At 49.8% G+C, this 16,400-nt stretch overlaps 8 protein-coding genes and 1 non-coding gene across 9 annotated transcripts; 4 read left to right on the top strand and 5 right to left on the bottom strand.

Moving 5' to 3' along the window:
• Positions 1-82: 82 nt before the first annotated feature.
• On the top strand, positions 83-606 carry BT62DRAFT_930142 (uncharacterized protein). The gene is made up of 2 exons (XM_043185866.1): positions 83-507; positions 560-606. The coding sequence occupies exon 1, from the start codon at positions 90-92 to the stop codon at positions 486-488; it is 399 nt and encodes a 132-aa protein (XP_043041557.1). The 5' UTR covers positions 83-89; the 3' UTR covers positions 489-507; positions 560-606.
• BT62DRAFT_751110 (uncharacterized protein) lies at positions 356-1,406 on the top strand. The gene is made up of 3 exons (XM_043182146.1): positions 356-830; positions 885-978; positions 1,030-1,406. The coding sequence occupies exons 1-3, from the start codon at positions 501-503 to the stop codon at positions 1,173-1,175; spliced, it is 570 nt and encodes a 189-aa protein (XP_043041556.1). The 5' UTR covers positions 356-500; the 3' UTR covers positions 1,176-1,406.
• A 1,309-nt stretch (positions 1,407-2,715) lies between these two features.
• BT62DRAFT_930139 (G-protein gamma subunit) lies at positions 2,716-3,635 on the bottom strand. The gene is made up of 4 exons (XM_043185865.1): positions 3,571-3,635; positions 3,412-3,515; positions 3,315-3,351; positions 2,716-3,266 (listed from the first exon to the last, which is right to left on the bottom strand). The coding sequence occupies exons 1-4, from the start codon at positions 3,589-3,591 to the stop codon at positions 3,183-3,185; spliced, it is 246 nt and encodes an 81-aa protein (XP_043041555.1). The 5' UTR covers positions 3,592-3,635; the 3' UTR covers positions 2,716-3,182.
• A 2,457-nt stretch (positions 3,636-6,092) lies between these two features.
• BT62DRAFT_930136 (uncharacterized protein) lies at positions 6,093-7,076 on the bottom strand. The gene is made up of 5 exons (XM_043185864.1): positions 6,979-7,076; positions 6,908-6,930; positions 6,814-6,852; positions 6,752-6,767; positions 6,093-6,694 (listed from the first exon to the last, which is right to left on the bottom strand). Exons 1-5 carry the CDS (start codon positions 7,060-7,062, stop codon positions 6,251-6,253), a joined length of 606 nt encoding a protein of 201 aa, XP_043041554.1. The 5' UTR covers positions 7,063-7,076; the 3' UTR covers positions 6,093-6,250.
• A 118-nt stretch (positions 7,077-7,194) lies between these two features.
• Positions 7,195-7,750, top strand: BT62DRAFT_918522 (thioredoxin-like protein; the record flags this gene model as incomplete). The annotated part of the gene is made up of 4 exons (XM_043184089.1): positions 7,195-7,296; positions 7,343-7,401; positions 7,434-7,596; positions 7,643-7,750. 4 exons carry the CDS (start codon positions 7,195-7,197, stop codon positions 7,748-7,750), a joined length of 432 nt encoding a protein of 143 aa, XP_043041553.1.
• Positions 7,751-8,716: 966 nt separating this feature from the next.
• Positions 8,717-10,055, bottom strand: BT62DRAFT_992946 (DUF887-domain-containing protein). The gene is made up of 7 exons (XM_043190371.1): positions 9,739-10,055; positions 9,547-9,687; positions 9,383-9,482; positions 9,277-9,323; positions 9,085-9,220; positions 8,919-9,028; positions 8,717-8,861 (listed from the first exon to the last, which is right to left on the bottom strand). The coding sequence occupies exons 1-7, from the start codon at positions 9,918-9,920 to the stop codon at positions 8,777-8,779; spliced, it is 801 nt and encodes a 266-aa protein (XP_043041552.1). The 5' UTR covers positions 9,921-10,055; the 3' UTR covers positions 8,717-8,776.
• A 136-nt stretch (positions 10,056-10,191) lies between these two features.
• Positions 10,192-11,432, bottom strand: BT62DRAFT_986133 (uncharacterized protein; the record flags this gene model as incomplete). Its single annotated transcript, XM_043189987.1, has 3 exons — positions 10,192-10,517; positions 10,573-10,733; positions 10,780-11,432. 2 exons carry the CDS (start codon positions 11,430-11,432, stop codon positions 10,574-10,576), a joined length of 813 nt encoding a protein of 270 aa, XP_043041551.1. The 3' UTR covers positions 10,192-10,517; position 10,573.
• An 88-nt stretch (positions 11,433-11,520) lies between these two features.
• On the top strand, positions 11,521-11,607 carry BT62DRAFT_t57. The gene has a single exon. It is a non-coding gene; the product is annotated as a tRNA-Cys (tRNA).
• A 301-nt stretch (positions 11,608-11,908) lies between these two features.
• BT62DRAFT_1074567 (uncharacterized protein) lies at positions 11,909-15,810 on the bottom strand. The gene is made up of 18 exons (XM_043179030.1): positions 15,687-15,810; positions 15,289-15,628; positions 15,230-15,238; positions 15,046-15,176; positions 14,853-14,991; positions 14,574-14,804; positions 14,363-14,518; positions 14,267-14,304; positions 14,126-14,199; positions 13,986-14,071; positions 13,914-13,928; positions 13,765-13,830; positions 13,584-13,709; positions 13,470-13,518; positions 12,952-13,411; positions 12,744-12,898; positions 12,411-12,690; positions 11,909-12,364 (listed from the first exon to the last, which is right to left on the bottom strand). The coding sequence occupies exons 2-18, from the start codon at positions 15,445-15,447 to the stop codon at positions 12,307-12,309; spliced, it is 2,232 nt and encodes a 743-aa protein (XP_043041550.1). The 5' UTR covers positions 15,448-15,628; positions 15,687-15,810; the 3' UTR covers positions 11,909-12,306.
• Positions 15,811-16,400: the final 590 nt, after the last annotated feature.

Below are 16,400 nucleotides of genomic sequence, written 5' to 3'. Positions count from 1 at the left end.
GTAAGATAGACAGAGACCCACACCTCTCATAAGACCACACTGATCCGGACCGGATGTCCCGTTCTTGCCTTCAACCCATCATCTGAATCATGGCTCCCTTCCGAGCTGCACCGTCGACCACCCATAAAACGCAGCGCAGGCTGTATTCACGTGCATTTCTTGCCATATTATTCTACTCTACCTCATCATCGTTTCTCTTCCAGCTGTTAAACCCTACAGACGATCTCCAATACAGTACAGCCGCAGGCAGCGTGACGCTCGACGAAGTACCCCTCCAGAATCCCACTCTCATCGAGTCTCGAATAACTGGCACGAACGACCACCTCATCTTGATCCTATCTATGAGAGCTTTCCGAACGGGCGGAGACAAGAGGTATCGTTCGACTTTGAAGACTCCTTTCGCGCGTCTGGAGAAAAGGAGGAAGACGACGACAACGACGACGAGGGCGGCGTGTTGTTTCCCTGGGAGGATGAGCAGACGCTCATAGCGGATCTCTCGTATGATGGGTGAGCAGGGATACGCATACACCCAGTTTTCCCCGTTCTCAATGCCTCCAAGCCGTGTCGAACCAGATGACGAGGACATTGTTAAGCTCATCGACTCGCTCCAAAACTCTTTTACGCGCTACTCCAAGACGCTTGTTGACGACATCGCCCAGACGCTTGTTCCTGCTGTCAGACGCGTCAAGGAAGCTCACCACCTTCTCAACACCCGCGTGGACGAGGATTTTGGCAAGGGGCTCTGGGAGTTCCATGACACGTGCAAGAAGATGGAAGTGATGACGTTGAGGAATGAGGAGGAGATACGAGAAGAGTATACGGCTGCGCAGGTGTGTGTATCTTCGATGTTTCGATCGTTCTGTCTTGAACGTTTATCTTTCTAGACGCGCATCGCGGATATCATGGCCCAGCTTGAGGATGCGTATGCTCAGAGGGACCAGCTCTGGGTCGACTTTGAAGTCAAGTTCAGTAGCATTGGTGCGCTCTATTCCATCTCTTCACACATAGCCCTTGACCAAGTCGTTAAAGTGGACCCGACGATTGACATGCTCAAGGATCTTCCTGTCAGAATGGAACGTGCGATTTCAGAGGTCGAGAAACAGAGCAAGAAACTGAACAAGGACGACGTCGGACCAGAGCAGACGCTCAAGGACCTCTTGGCCAAACTGAATTAAGTTGTGCTTACTTGGACGTGCTTCTTGCTGGCGTTGGCGTTGCCCTACTCCTTTGCCTCTAGGGATTTTCTGGGGGTCCGATATGCTTTTGAACTCTGCTTGTAAACTGTAATCGAATCGTGCTTGGATTCTTGTACCTTGTCATACGGTCTTCATGCCTCACCCTCTCGTTATGCTGTCAGTGATAGAGGCGACCTACTTCTCCCGGGTTTCGGAACTTTTTTTCTCGTCAGATTCTACTTTACGCATAATGTGAATGAATAGCTGTAAACGTCATGCTCGTAAACGGTGACAGCCTCACGAGGTGTGCATGTGCACCTAGAACATTAGGAGATTATAAGATACAAGCTGCCGTGAGAATGCTGTGCCGTTACTCGATGGTCAGGTCGATACTCGGTGTCTCATCGATGGAAGAGAATGATTGATATCGGAGTAAAGCATGGTAGCAAGCCATCACCTGTTTCAACCGGTGACTGGCTCCGTCCGTTGATTGATATCGTTGACGTTTAAACGTTTGCGTTTAGCGTCGAGCATTGGGGCGAATGCTGAAGTTTTCTGGATGCTTTGGTCAGCAGTAGACGCAAATGAATGACTCTGAAACGCTTTGGTTGCAGAGATAGAACTGCGACGGCTCGGAGCGTAGACAGGTGTCCGACCTGCGCTTTTCCACATACTTGGATGATTGGCAAGGTACAGTGCTACACGACTTCGATCAGAATCTGTGGTGCTGTTCCTAGCAGGGGCAAGGCGCATGAATCAAGCAAGTCGCCTCCAGATCAAGGTACACTCGGGATTAATAATAATAAAGTGGCGGGGGCCTGAATGCGATGATAGAGGACGAGAAGGAAAGGATGATACATACAATGCAATACATAGATAGTCGGTGTACATACAACAACAGAATCCATAGATAGAACATGTTTAAAGAAGAACGCTACTGCAAAGAACAGCACTGGCAATCCGTTCTTTGTTGTCCATAAGGATCCTCCGCCCGTCCAACGGGACCCCACACCGACGGGACCTGTGTTCGGGGTGTGAGCAGGAGGCAAAAGATAAATCGACAGGAAACGCACGAGATGATCTTTTGTTGTTTTGCAGTACCGTATGAGACTGGGCGCTGGTAAGACACAGACAGATATCAGATACGGAGAGAGGAAGGAACGTACCTCGCACTGGCCTCACTGACCCTTACCCTCGGCCGGGCCAGGTCCTCCCTCAGCCGCTGATTATGCTCTAGCAGGCGACGGAGCTTGAGCTCGGACATGGCCTGGCGGCCTCCTGTGCGAGTGCTCATAGGAGGTGATCGGGGCGGGCGGTATCCGTATTCGCGATCTTGGCTGAACCGTGAGCAAGTGCCAACAATATCACGACAGAAGGAACAGCTCACTCAGCGTGGGCAATTAAAGATGCAAAGGACAACCGTGAGCGACGGTATCCTTTGGCTACAAGGTGGATGGGTTGACCGTCACAGGCAAAGATACATATATACCCGGCATCAAATGTGGGACCCGGTATTTATCAGCACTGCATATCACATCCCTTTTTTTTTTCTTTTTCTTTTTTCAAAGTTTAGCTTGTCCGCCCGTATTTAGGATTTGCGTTCCACGCTATAGACACACTACTTATTTCTAACATAGGATTCGGGCAGCACTGCACGGGACAAGCGAATCGAGCCGATGACCAATAAATTTATAGTAAAGCAACGACCTGATGATATACCAAATGATGATGATGATAAGAAAGCAGCAGCAAAGAAAAATAATGTAGAGGTGAGAACTGGATGAAAACTGGATATTGGTGATGGTTGGGTGCCAACCGAACAGGATCGGGTGGCGGGTATCCTGTTGGCGAGGGACAGGGGAGGGGGTAAACGAATGTGAGGGTTGGCTTGTTGAAGAGCAATCCGAATATCGTGTCTGCCTTGGCACACATTCCAAAGTAACGGATGACTCCTCCATGAGTGATGAAAAATCCGAGTAGAAAAGAAACAGGAACGACAGAGAGCAATCACATAACGACGCAACTGCAGCCCTGTGCTGGCGGTGCGTACGGATCTTCTCCCTTTCCGACTGGTCCCCATACTGAAGGCACCTACAACAGCCGTGAGAAGGTTGGCAAGCGACAAGGTAATAGGCATACGAGGTGATCTTTCGTCGTCTTGCAGTAACGTATCAAACTAAATACAATCGGGCAAAGTTGTCACCGCTGCACAGAAAGGAGATATCTGAACCCGTACCTCGCACTTGCCTCACTCACTCGAACCCTAGGCCTCGCAAGGTCCTCCCTCAGCCGCTGGTTATGCTCGGTTAACCGTCGAAGCTTCAGCTCAGACATAGATTGCTAAGAATGTCCGTAAGCCAAGGTTCCTCCAAAAACCAAGACAACGAAGGCGCACTTTGTGAGGCCGGGCATTCATGCTGATAACGGGGATTTTGAAGTGGATTACAAGGAAAGAAAGCTGGAAACGAGAATGAGGTGAAACCTAGAGAAAGGGACTCGCGCAGCTGACCTTTTGAAGAAAAGGAGAGGAGGTCAAGGGTCGACAGGTTGGCTGGAAAGCTGGATCAGCGGACTTTGAATTTCCGGCACTGATGTTGAATCAACAGCCATCAACAGTCTGCCTTTCATCAAAGTACGTCCTCCAGTCATTTTACATGCATTTTTGTTAAATTTCATAGATATAAAGCTGATGCCACCGGTTAATTATCAGTATATTTGTACAACGCCCCGGCCATCCGCTGCCGAGCCTCGCTTATTTTTGCTAAGCACCTCATATTTACGAAAGTTTCCGGCTATCGCAAAAGATTACTCTATGAGGCGGATGTACTGCTCAACTCACAGATTAGAGCCTTCAATTCCACTTTGCTCCAAGGACGAAAAGCCGTTTTCTTCACACCGAGTTCAACCCCGTTATTCAGCACGCGATTTGAGAGGGGGGAGGGGGGACGAAATTGGGTGTCCCGGCCACGGGCGACGTGTGCTTATTCTGATTCTGATGATGCGACGGCGACACAGCGCTTCCAGAAAAGACTGCACTGTTCGACCTTTTTTCTGTGGAATGATATGTATGGCGCAACTTGCGTGCGCGAATTTCCCATAAGCACCGGGGCTCACGACCGTAAAGGCGTCTTGGCACTAGGGCTTCACGACGCCGTGTCAGATAGTACCACAAGGAACACTTGGCCATCGAAAAAGAGCTACTTTCTTTATCCACAACTTCTTTCCCCGTAGCTCAAGCTTCTGCGGACACAGGCGAGCTATTATTCGTTCCTGCATCATTCATTCCCTCTTGGCATGCGTGTACATAGGCCAGTTCTGCGAATAGTGCGCGTGTGATTTTGATGCTATACGGAGACACGGCGCTTGAACCATGCCATCGTTCGATTTCTACTCCACATGTGGGGTGCTCACACATCGCTGCCCCGATCACTTTTCTCAACAAGGTGCCTTCAAATCGGGCCCAGTCAAAGCTACTTTGATACACCGGAGCCGCGGCAGAAGGGATACGCCTCCAATGGATCGATTTAATTCCCTCAAGTTCCATTTAGCAGTTAGAACCCAGCCCGGGCAAGGGTCCACCATGAGCTCGTGCACTTTGGCCATGACAGTTGGAAGTGATTTTGATGAGACCGCGGCGAAGACACGGCGCCTCTAACGAGGTATTGATCTATTCTGAAGAGCGCGTTGTTATAGGTGGAAGGCGCGTGAGCGTCAGCTCTTGACCTTTTACTTCAAATTTTCAACCCTGAATTTACATCAAAAGATGCGATTTCGGTTTGGCATGGAATGAATAGGTTATGGATCCGAGTATTCGTGTTCGCGTAGTGATATCCGTCGACGTTTGTGATGATTACCGGGGAGTAGAAGTGAATTTCGTGTTGTGATCGATCACGTTCCTCAGTCCTGATATTTTTTTATTCAACAGGTCTCACTGGAATCATGCACCGGCGGCATAGCAAGTTCGAGCACCCAGGAAGAATTGGCCCTAATTTGTGCGCGCCTACAATAGATGTATCGGTGAAGTCCTTCCATCCTATGAGATATCCTGAAGTGCGGTGTTAGAAACGGGGGCGACAGTGGGTTGTGTAGTCATTCGCGCCGACTACCGGAGGAGAACAAACAAAGTCATCCTCTTTACCACCACGAAAACGAGCTAGTCTGTTGTACAGGACGGGACGTGCATAGTTTCTCGCAAGAGAACCAGCTGTGCTATTCAAAGATAGAATGTCTTGAGTTTGGGCGCTGATCATTTGCAAGATATGGATCTCACTTTTTTAGATGGTCTTTTACTTTGGTCCTTCTTATAGTCGGCTAATGATCGAGCACTGCGTTGTGAAATTCAGTCATCGAACTACCACCAACTATGAACTGAGTCCTGTTCCTCTACCTCGACATGTCCCTGCCCCGACCCTTCGAGCATGACCCCTACATCACGGTCTTTGCATGCAGCAGAAATTCGAAGAGTATCTTTTCTTGTTCGGTCTCGGGACTGTGAAGGTACCACGAGAAGAGTGGCAGGAAATGCAGAGTCGTCTCAAGTCTCAGGGGGGGATGTTGATGATTTGTCTGCTCGGCCTGATGCTTTGGCGATCCTTGTCTTGTCTTTCGTGATCGACAGAACCCGCACGCAAATCGGCGAGTGAGCCTTCCTCCCGACTCTCTTCAAATTGTTGCCCTAGGATCGCAAATTTCGAGTAGTATACTCTGATTCGAAGGAGATACGAGCGCCAGGCTTCAGAAATTAACCCAAAGGCCGCCCAGCGGGCTAGGAATGCCCTGAGAGTACAATTTTGGGTTAGAATTACAATGGGAAACCATCGACATTCGCGTGCACGCGTTTTCTACCACTTTGAAAATCTTGGGACTGCGTACATTGTGTTTTTTGTGTGGCTGTAATTGGACGGCGCCGACACTTGGTTTTACCTCTTCTGACACGCGTTTTTCTTGATCACTCCGAGGTCACTGGACGATACGGACAAGTCCTTACTGATTCGGTCCCAGTTCGATGCCATATCCCTGGAAGAAGAAGAAGAAGACGCGTCAAAGTGAGTCGAATTATATTCCTGTACAATTCTCTAGATTAGAATACCAAAAATCAGAGCTACTACTGTGAATGCGACGCGATGTATGCGCAGACTGGGGGCGGCGCGGTTGCTAGCTGCAGTAGTGTTGAGGGTGGTACTGGAAGCAGAAGCCGAGGCAGTCGTGCTAATGCTGGACACCATCCTGGACGTGCTCATGGTGGAGGACGCGCTCACGGTGGAGGACGCAGTAGTACCATTGCCTTGTGCATTATCCAAAAACGCCTGAAAACTCTTCTCCTGGGTGGGATTAACGGCAAAGACCATGCCTGCCTCACAATGGCCTGTCTGTGCGCAGAAGAACCAGAGCGGGGCAGAGCCGTTGTCGACGGTAAACGACCACTGGCCAAAGAGGGTGCTGTTGGCCGGGATGGGGACAAAGCCCGAGTCGATGCCGGATTTTGTGCAGGGCGAGGCGAACGTGGACTGGGTTGCGGACTGGGAGGCGTGTTAGATGCTAACAACGCAGGTAATGATGATCTGACGTTGACGTACATGGTTGTTGGCGCGGCTGGGGAGGGTATCAGCAAGGGTGGTTGTGTGGGAGGATGGCTCACAATGAAAAGGTGACAGTGTCTCCCTGGACAGCAGTCACACTGCACACACACCATGTCAGTTGCTGCGTGTAGACCTGTAGGCGGACGTGTTCACCTTGTTGGGTTGAACGCCAGCGCCTAGCCAGACTCGTGAGTGATACAATGTCGCAAAGGCAGACAACTCACTCCTCCGTCCCCGACGGTCACCAAATGGTCTGCTGCAGAAACAAAAACAGCTGACACCAGGACAGCAAACAGAAGGAAATGCATGACGAACGAAAGAGGGACGAAGAACAGGCGTTTATACGTTCCCAGGGATTACCATCGTTATAGTAATATCAGAGTCCGAGTCGGCCAACCCGGCCAACTTTGATGACATCACATCTCTAATTTTTCACCGCCATGTCCTCGCTCACCCTCAGATCCCTCGCGTCCCGTCTCTCCCGCCGCAACTTCTCCTCCACCCCTCGCAGCTTTGACCACTACCTCGATGCCGACTTTCACGTCCGTCCGTTCCCTCTACACTCCCTACCCTCCTAACCCACTATAGACCTTTAAAAAAGTGACCACAGCAGAAGGACGCATCATCCTCGTCGATTTCTATGCAGAGTAAGCTAACCTGCTTACCCATGATTTTCTAGGCTCATGCTCTGCAGCTGGTGTCAGCCTTGCAAGGTCCTCTCTCCCATCCTCGAACACCTCACCCAAGATCCTGCTACCGAGACTGCCTCTCGCCAGCCGTTGGATCTAGTGACCATAAACACTGATACCGAAGAGGGAAGGGAGCTTTCTCAACGCTTCAAAGTGCGTTTACTACTTGTGTTGTATTCTCACGGCTTACCCCGTACAGGTACGCGCACTTCCAACCGTCGTGGCATTCCAGGGAGGCAAGGCCATCAAGACCTTTACTGGCGCGCTGAGGGAACATCAAGTTCGCCAATTTTTGAGGGAGATATGATCACCTTGTTCATTACTCCCTTAATGATTCGGTGTTGTGAAAGCAAATGAAACCCTGACACCCAGGATTGAACTGCACTCGCGGTGAACGTCATCCTACAAAAGTACCAAAGTGACGACGGACGATATGTATACTGCGGCTACCCAGGATTGAACTGAGTAAGATCCCTACATTCTCCATTCATCCTCCCTTCCCTTAGCCAACTCCCCCAACGTTTACCTTGCCGTGCCCATCGACATCTTCGATGAGAGTAGTCCTCGCGACGTGGTCCTACCCCAAGTACTGAAAACACTAGTAGTACATGCCTCAACGATTTCGTATTGCAGGAACCAAGCATCGCTCTCCCAACTGAACCACATTCTCTACATCAGGTTAGGTCCTTCCCTGATCCGTACATACTTCAGATTGTCCAGTGGTTGCATACACCGCCGCGAATCTGGAGGCCCCAGTTAAATCCTGCGAGCCTCCAATGTCCGGATTGCCAAACAAAGTCTTTTCATCAACTCGTATGTAGACTTCTGCCGCCGCAGTGCGACGTATAAGTAACAGGGACGTTTCTTGCTTTCAATTGTGTATCAAAGCCCAAACTGCTTCTTAAAGTTCCGTGTCCTAATACATCTCGAAACAAAGTATGAACACTCAAGGGAACAAAAGGCCAACAGTTACCGGGTTTTGCCCAACACCGATGTTCCTGCAACCCGTTGAGGCCGAGAAGAAGCGACTGAACTATTATTTGGGGAGTGTTGCCGACGTGTTCTCCTAGCTTTGAACTATCCCGTGTGGGAAATACACTTCTTCTCTCGTCGAGTGGGGTCTAGCAAAGTTGGACTTTCATAGCAACGTTATCCTTTGTTGCAAACGCTAATTTAGGTAAAAGACTGCGCCGTCTTGCCAGGTATTATTGCGACCGGTCAGCGCCATAACGCAGTACGTACCTCACAAACGTGATTCTCTTACCAACAACTACGGGGAAATAAATATCTTTATTGCATAGTAGTGTGTGCTGAGTATCCTCAAACGTCCGTTCTACTTTGGCGAAGTCCCATTACTAATATTCTTGACTGCGTCGTCAGAGAATCGCTTCCGAACAGCCGCAATCATCTTCCCGAACCTATCCAAGCTTCAGTTTGGCGACTAGGCAGAATCTGAAAAAAAAACTGAAACGCACCACAGCCAGTTGAGACTCTGTAACACGACATTTCCTCCTCCATAGATGAAGATATAGGCGAGCGGCACTTGATGCCGGACTTGGTATAGTGTATGCGCGAATTGGTATGACTGGTGGTAACCGAGGTTTAGGTTGAGCGCCAAGAAACGCGCGTAAAAACACGTACGACAGACATCCCTCCATACACGAGCCTCACGGCGAAAAAGGTCACGAGGAGGAACATGCCATTGATGAGCTGAAAGTTGCTCCCGGTACGTTTCGTCTTGTCGAGGAACCAGTGGATGTTGAGGAAGAAGGTGCTCCTGGCGTAGATGTCAAAGGCGAGGTCGGATATCAGTCCTTGATTAGATGAACATACGCTTCCCAGAGAAGACACCGCGCGGCGTAGTACGCCAAGAACGGTTTCTAAACACACGAATGAACAAAAGAAAAGAAAAAGAAAAACCACAAACAGACAGACGTACGAAGGACCCAAGATAGATGGCCAAACACGCCAGGCCGTGTACGACAAAACCGATATCGACAAAGTTGACGATGGCATCGACGGTGTCCCAAATGAAATACCTGCTCGCCCAACTCACTCAGAACCCCTCCGTTCCTTCAGAGGCACAGCAGGAACCGGACTCACCCACTAGAAATAGCAATCAGCCTCCCCACCCTGTCGTCCCACCCAAACGCCCGATCCCGGTCCAGCGCCTCGAAATTGAGACATCCCAGAGCGAGCGGGATGACCATCGTGACGTGCACTTGGGACACGATGTGTATGCACCTGCGCCTTTGAGCTTGAGACGCGAAAAAAAAGAGCGACTCGGCGACTGACCAGTTGTTCCTCGCCCTTTGTCCCATCTTGCCGTAGGTGTCGGGGAAGAAGGCATGGCTGGCGAGAGGCGCGACGAGGAGGTGGATGAAGGTGAAGAAGGCGAGGGCGGCGAGGAGGGTGGGGAGGTGGGGCGGGAGGGCGGTGAGGCCTGCTTGGAGGGCGTAGGTGGTGAGGGTGTCCATGGGGTAGTAAGACACAGGCGTTGGGGAAGGTCAAGGTCATGGTCATTACATACGAGTCCCGGGTCAGTGCCGATCGGCTTATGCCAATCGTAAGCTAGGCGAGGTAACACGAGTGCTGAATCTAGCAAAGTCATGAATGGAGGTCGACAAGAAACCTGGGCACCAGTTAGGGGTAAACCTCCTGATCCAAGGACGATTTGCTCTCTTGTTTTTTTCGATTTACTATCAGGCCTCTCAACTTGAATATTTACCCAAGAAAATGTACAGAGCTATTGATAAGAAGCAGATCCTTTCAGTCCGAATCTCTTGCTTGATCATTTGGCAGGATAAGCGTATTCATACAATGCGTAGTGTCATTTTCTACTCTGTCATCAGTGCCAACCGAGATTTCAAGCATGAGCTCTTGACATCACCAACGAGGGCCTCAGAATGTGTGGACATTGTGGTGGGAAGTCAACGACGATCGCACAGAGGGACAGAAATGTCGTGAGTGATTCCAAACTCTGCCCTGTCGACCTCACTGGAAATGACGGAAGAACAGCCAGAACCTTGTGGACCTTGCACTGTAGGGACCAATATCATTGCGCAATGACCTCGCTGAGCCAAAGAAAGTGATAAGCTATAGGAACATCATTAGATACTGGGGACGGACATCACCGCCTCGGTATAAACGCTGCCCTAACCAGTCCTCTCACCCTCCACTCCCATGCAACCAGATTCACCCTGCGCGTCACCTCAATGCGCATCGAGTCTTTCGAATGCAGTATACAGTGCAAATATGCAAAGACGAGCGCGTCGAGTGGTGTTGGGGCCCTACCACGCGTGAGCGCTACGAAGGAAAGAAACAGTGAGAACGCACTCGGACGACAAGAACCACTTGTCAGTGCCCAGCCTCTCGGAGAGCGCCCCAATAGCCTCGCGGTAACGCGACTGGATGGCTTCTCGGGGGATACGTGTACCAAATGGCGGGAAAAGGGATGTGAGGCCTGATAGTGGGGGCGGGGGTGGTGTGAGGATGGACTCGATTGGGCGGGATTTGATTTCCGCCAGGGAGAACGGCGTCGGCGTCGGTTGAACGACGATCAGCGCAGCGTGCACGCATCCCTCCAACAACGCGACCCATGCCCGACTCTCATCCCGTGACGCCTCGTCTTTGTAGTCTTCCAGCCCGTCATCGCTGTCAATGTTCGCCTTGATGTCCACCCAGGCAGGCAACTCCCTCGCCGCCAACAACTTCTCACCATCCCACAAATTTGGAAGCTGCCCGTCAATAGCACCTTGTGGGTCAACGTCGGTACGCACGCCAATGCGATCAAGGCCTCGCAGAGCAAGGTAGGCTTGCCATTTGAGGCACTCGACGTCGGAGCTGAGGACGCCGTCGGGCGAGTGTGGGGGATGAATCCATAGACAGGGTGTCGGGTGTGTGTTGGATTGGCACGGAGGGAGTATTGGAGGGTAGGTGTGAAGGGGGAAGGGGGAGAGCAGTTTTTGGATGATGGGTGGGACTTGCATTGTCACGCTTAGCCTAATTATTCGTTGTATATTTGGAGGTTGGTGCTGCGGTTGGACTATATTATTATAATATTAAAAATTGAGATGTGGAGGTATAGCTCAGTTGGGAGAGCAACAGACTGCATCGTTAAATAGTCTCTTCTGGAGGTCCCCAGTTCAATCTTGGGTAGCTCCATAGCTTTTTCGGCTTTCTGCTAAGCCGCAACTCGCAAGGCTCTGGGGCCTGCGGCTTGCACCCCTGGCAGGCCGCTTTAAAATTTAACACACAAGCAGTAGGCCCAATCGTTAGGTTCTACACCGGAAAGCTTACATTTTCTAGTAGTAAATGCTTGAATTAAAAACTGCATTCTGCAGCTGGATCTTAGAAATTTTGAAAGCCGGTTGAAATTTGGACCAATTTTTCGCCTCTCATCGATCCAAATCAACGTCGCTCACATTGCGGCGGCTTCCTTTACACCTGAAGTGGAGTATTTTTGGTCTTCTACAAGTAGAACAAGGGGAGCGGACATTGAGGATAACACTCTACGCGTCAATCCATACTCTGTAAATTTTGCATTTCGGCCTCCAGTAGCACATACGCAAACAGAATTATCCGACTTGGGACCGAAATTGAAACCATCCTGACCCGAATGCTGTTCACATCAGTGTCGAGCTTTACAAGGCTTCAAGTTGGTTAATTGCAATTTATTGACTAGTGACAGTCAGTGGGGAAACATTATCGACGTGATCACTTCACAGCGCAGACCCCATTAAACGCATTACGTCGTAAGAGGATCCATCTGCCGACTTAATCAAGAATGTCAACGTCATTGGTAGACTATGAAGTTGCCCCGTCACCGTAGTTGATTGGCACCAGCGCACGGTCTCAAGTGAACTAGGCGTCATCAAAATCCTCAGGAAGGAGCTGGATCCAATAAACAAATTGTGTATCCCTGACAATAATAAGTGTTCATGTCGTTCAGATTCATTGAAACTCACGATCCGACCGTAGAAGTCCATCCTCGTGAAAGGGGTGGCGGTTTTGATTGCGGCTCGTGTGACATATACTGAGGCTGATGAGACCAATAGGGCTCGTAGTTATCATCAAAAGAAGTGTGCAAGTACATGGGCGTTGCCATGGCTGGCGGTTGATGCGGGAAGAAAGGCCGGGGGAGTTGTCGTACGCCGAGAGGCTGAGGACGCCAATGCGAGGGTCCAAGCTTGACAGAGGTTGCAAAGTCGTTGACGTAGGCGTGTCTAGATAGTCCGGTCTGGGTGACTAGACAGGTCACTGTCAGAATAATACGAAACGGACGTGATAGATGGACTGACTGAGAATCAGGTCATGGGGTCGTATGCCCAGCTCCTCAGCAAGGGAGCGAGACTCTTGTATGAGAAAGCGCCAAGCGTCCGCAGTATTGACTATAGACTGCTCATGGGTTATGTCACAGTCTATCTGCGCTCCTGGAGGTACTACTATAGGCCAGCTGGAAGATTTCAACCGCGATTGCATTTAGTTAGTGAGAAAAAGAAGCCTCACCATTGAATATCACCTGTCAAACTGAACGCGCTGACCGGTTGACGGGTCATAGGAAAGTCCTTCCAGCAGAATTGAGTACCATGGCATGTTCTCTCAACAACGAACTTGGCAAAGTCGCCACGGAGTGTGTTTCCTAAAAGCACAAAGTCCTTGAACGATTTACCCGACTTCGTGAGCCCTGTTTGTTGAGGAATATATCCAAAGTCTCCCACTGAAAACCGACATGGAAGAACTCCCAGGTTTGTGCACCAGGCATGGTCGTGAGTCCCTGCCTCTAAGCTTGACAATCTCAGCTGGTGAAGTGAAGGCGTTTTGCCCTTCATTAGACCGTTCAAAGGTTCGCCAACGTCAGTCAGCAATGCCCTTGTCCTTTCAGGAAGGCCATGAGGCTCTCGTGCTTTGGGCATAAACCCCGCGACCAATGCCGCAACATGATGGAGTCGCATAATCTCGTCATTATCTAAGGATCAACATCCATAAACGACTGGCAGTCACACTATGAATAAATAACTACTCACCAATCACCCCGTTTCTGTTCAGTATCACCGAACCTCGGGGTGGCAAAAACTATACGAGGTCATAAGAACCGGTTCGACTTTCATAGACCTTTTATAGTTCCAAGTGAAACGCACCTTCATAGCAGCAGACCCTATAGTATCGGCCAAGCTGTAATTTCTGGCGGTCACCCACGTGCCTTCCTTGGGCAGCGGGAGGCCCATGATCAAATTTTTACCCCCGTCTGCTACAAAGGCTACACTCTGCACGTTTATGGTGAGTCTCAACTGTTCGCATAATGAGTGAGAACGACCCGACCTCAATGACGTCTTGTACTTGCGAGTCGGTCAGCTCAAGCTGTCGTTGAAGATATGCGGCGGCGTTCTATAAGGCGCACGAGAAAAAAATCAATAAGATCAGAATTAATCAAAAGCGGTAGAGCGAACATGACCGGAGATGTGACTTACGGAAATGTCGGCGTACTATGTATACAGGCATAAATTCAATTCGAAGGTCTTCCATCGGAGTAAAGTGCTCACAAAATGCAGAACGGTGTTTATGCATCCAGCTAAGCCGAATTTGTTCAGGGAATCGATCAAGAGATTCTCTGGAGATCTCCATTGGACTGAAGACGGTGAATTACCACCACCTATTTTCGCCACTGAAAATTATTTCGTACCATGGGATAAGACTATGAACGGCGTCCCAGCCTCATTTGAGGACACCCCGATCATTTGGGGTAGGTTTGGATGGCTATATGTATCCCAGCTTGATGTCAGCATACTAAGTTTGCATATGCATGAGGAAACCCGGGACTTGCTATAAATTTTGAAGGATCCTCACGTCATGGATCCATGCCTAGGGAAGAATAACGTTAACCAGCAGCCAAATATGAAGTGAGAAACGGTATACTCGCCTTAACAGCACCGGTCTTGGTACCTTGATCGTACCTTCGGACGAGCGAAGGTTCTCCGTACACAAGTGCATCGTTCACATCTGACCACCAGCCGTTGGAAGTGGAAGCTCCGAGTGAACCCTTCAAACGAACTTCTGACTTGTGATATCTTTGGAACTAGAGACAGGTGTTGTGAGATGCGGGGAAAGATGTGGCTTGTTTGTTCACTTACACCATGGTTGTCAATGTCATCGAAGGCGTATTGGAAGTCGTCTTGTACACTTTCTTCGGTTACGGCTCTGTTGGTGTTGTGATATGGTGGAGGTGTCGACGAGCGAGGTTGCGGCATATGAAGGACGGTTTCAAGGGCGCGACTGCCCTGTGCTTCTATAGCGAGCTTAGAATTCTGTTTCTGGGCGGCGGACACTTCGACTGTATGCTGAATGTTGATGAGTGCTGCAATCTACGCCATGGGGTCATTGACATAACAAATCATAGGTGGGAAACATGCCTGAAATGCCTGTGACGCCTCGTCCAGTAGTTCGGAGTAATCGTTTAATGCGCCTTCAATCGAATTCTTGCGTAACAAGCGGCTGCTCCATTTAGCCTGCGTTTCTTTTACCATGAAAGCATGTATCATGGTCAGTGTCCTGCATACAAGTGAGTCAGGCAAATTCTCCTGAGCAATGAGTACCAGGACGCACTCCTGAAAACGACTGATATTCTTGAGTAGCAACGGAGACGCAGATTCCCATCTCCCTTCCATCTGTTCGTTAATGTTGAACAAAATCCGAGCGCATTTGTGGACAAGGCGATGACAAGCTTCTTTGTTAGACTGGAAAACTGATTTAGACGCGTTACTCGGTAGATGCTGACGATTCGACGAACTTGAACGTCCTGAAAGTCCCTGAGATTCGCCAAAAACAAGTGTTTGATAGAACATTTACCTTGACTATCTGCAGTATTTGCTCCAAGATAGCGAAAGCAGCACACGCCGGAGGAAAGATGGCCATCGTCGACATATCCTTGGTCAATGATGATGATAAGATCGCAAGATTAAGCGCCGTGCTTGTACGTGCTATTACGCGAATCCTTCTCAAAGCCATTGCAACGTCAATGATTGAGCTGTAGCGCGTCTGAGCGCCGAAGTTACGATGTGTAGGGAAGAGTGCTGTCGGAAATTCAGGAATGGTAACCCCTGTCAATGTCCTTTGTACCGCTGACCCTGGAACACTTCGGTTTTCCCTGATGAGATGCTTAACAGTGCTGTGGATGGAACAGTGATAGCTGCAAATTCATCGTTACTATGCGGGCCGACGTTTGTCTCCCACGATAATTATCATACGTGTCATTCGAGGCCAGAATATTTCCTGCTGTGTCCACAATTCGAATCTTTGAATTTTGTGCTAGGTCTGACAGCGATAACGACGACGACCGAGAGAAACTTTGGTTGCGATGGTGTTCTGAATTATGATTAGAGGCCGGCGATCGCGCCGAAGTCCGATCTATCTGAAAAGCGAAATGTAGGTGGCTGTGAATTCAGCTACGGTGGCATCAGTCGCGACTGGACAGTTACATTCGCAAACTAAAAGAAAGAGCGTTCTCAATCCTGTCTCTCTTGGCCTTATGGACTTATCTTTGTGACAACACTCTTACAAGCGATCGTCGGATGCGGCCTAGATCTGTGTTTACGACGGACGATCTGGGGGATCAGAATTTACTACTCAAGAGATGTCGATGGACAGTAGGGGCGTATAATCTTCGCCTTCCCAAGGGCATGAGCATTCCCGCACGGTAACGGGGTTGATCTCAACAGGGATACGACGAAATCCTGTCGAGCACCATGCGGAGTCTATTCACGTTTTAGGCTCTGGTAATCAATAACCCTATAGAAACTCGCTTTGCGGCGCGAGATATGGTTGCTATGATCGGTCTGTGCCTCTGTACGTGAAAGGCTTGAAGCTACGGTCGCTACTGCACATTCAGGGTTTTGCTGAACCACAGAAGCCTACCGAATCTGAGTTGTCTCCAACTTAGTCTCCATTCTTGAGTGGTGTCC

The sequence above is a fragment of the Guyanagaster necrorhizus genome, assembly GCF_019112545.1.
Source record: "Guyanagaster necrorhizus MCA 3950 unplaced genomic scaffold BT62scaffold_8, whole genome shotgun sequence".
NCBI classification, from domain to species: Eukaryota; Fungi; Basidiomycota; class Agaricomycetes; order Agaricales; family Physalacriaceae; genus Guyanagaster; species Guyanagaster necrorhizus.
Note: the sequence above shows the minus strand (reverse complement) of the source record. Positions and strands in the feature narration are given on the sequence as shown.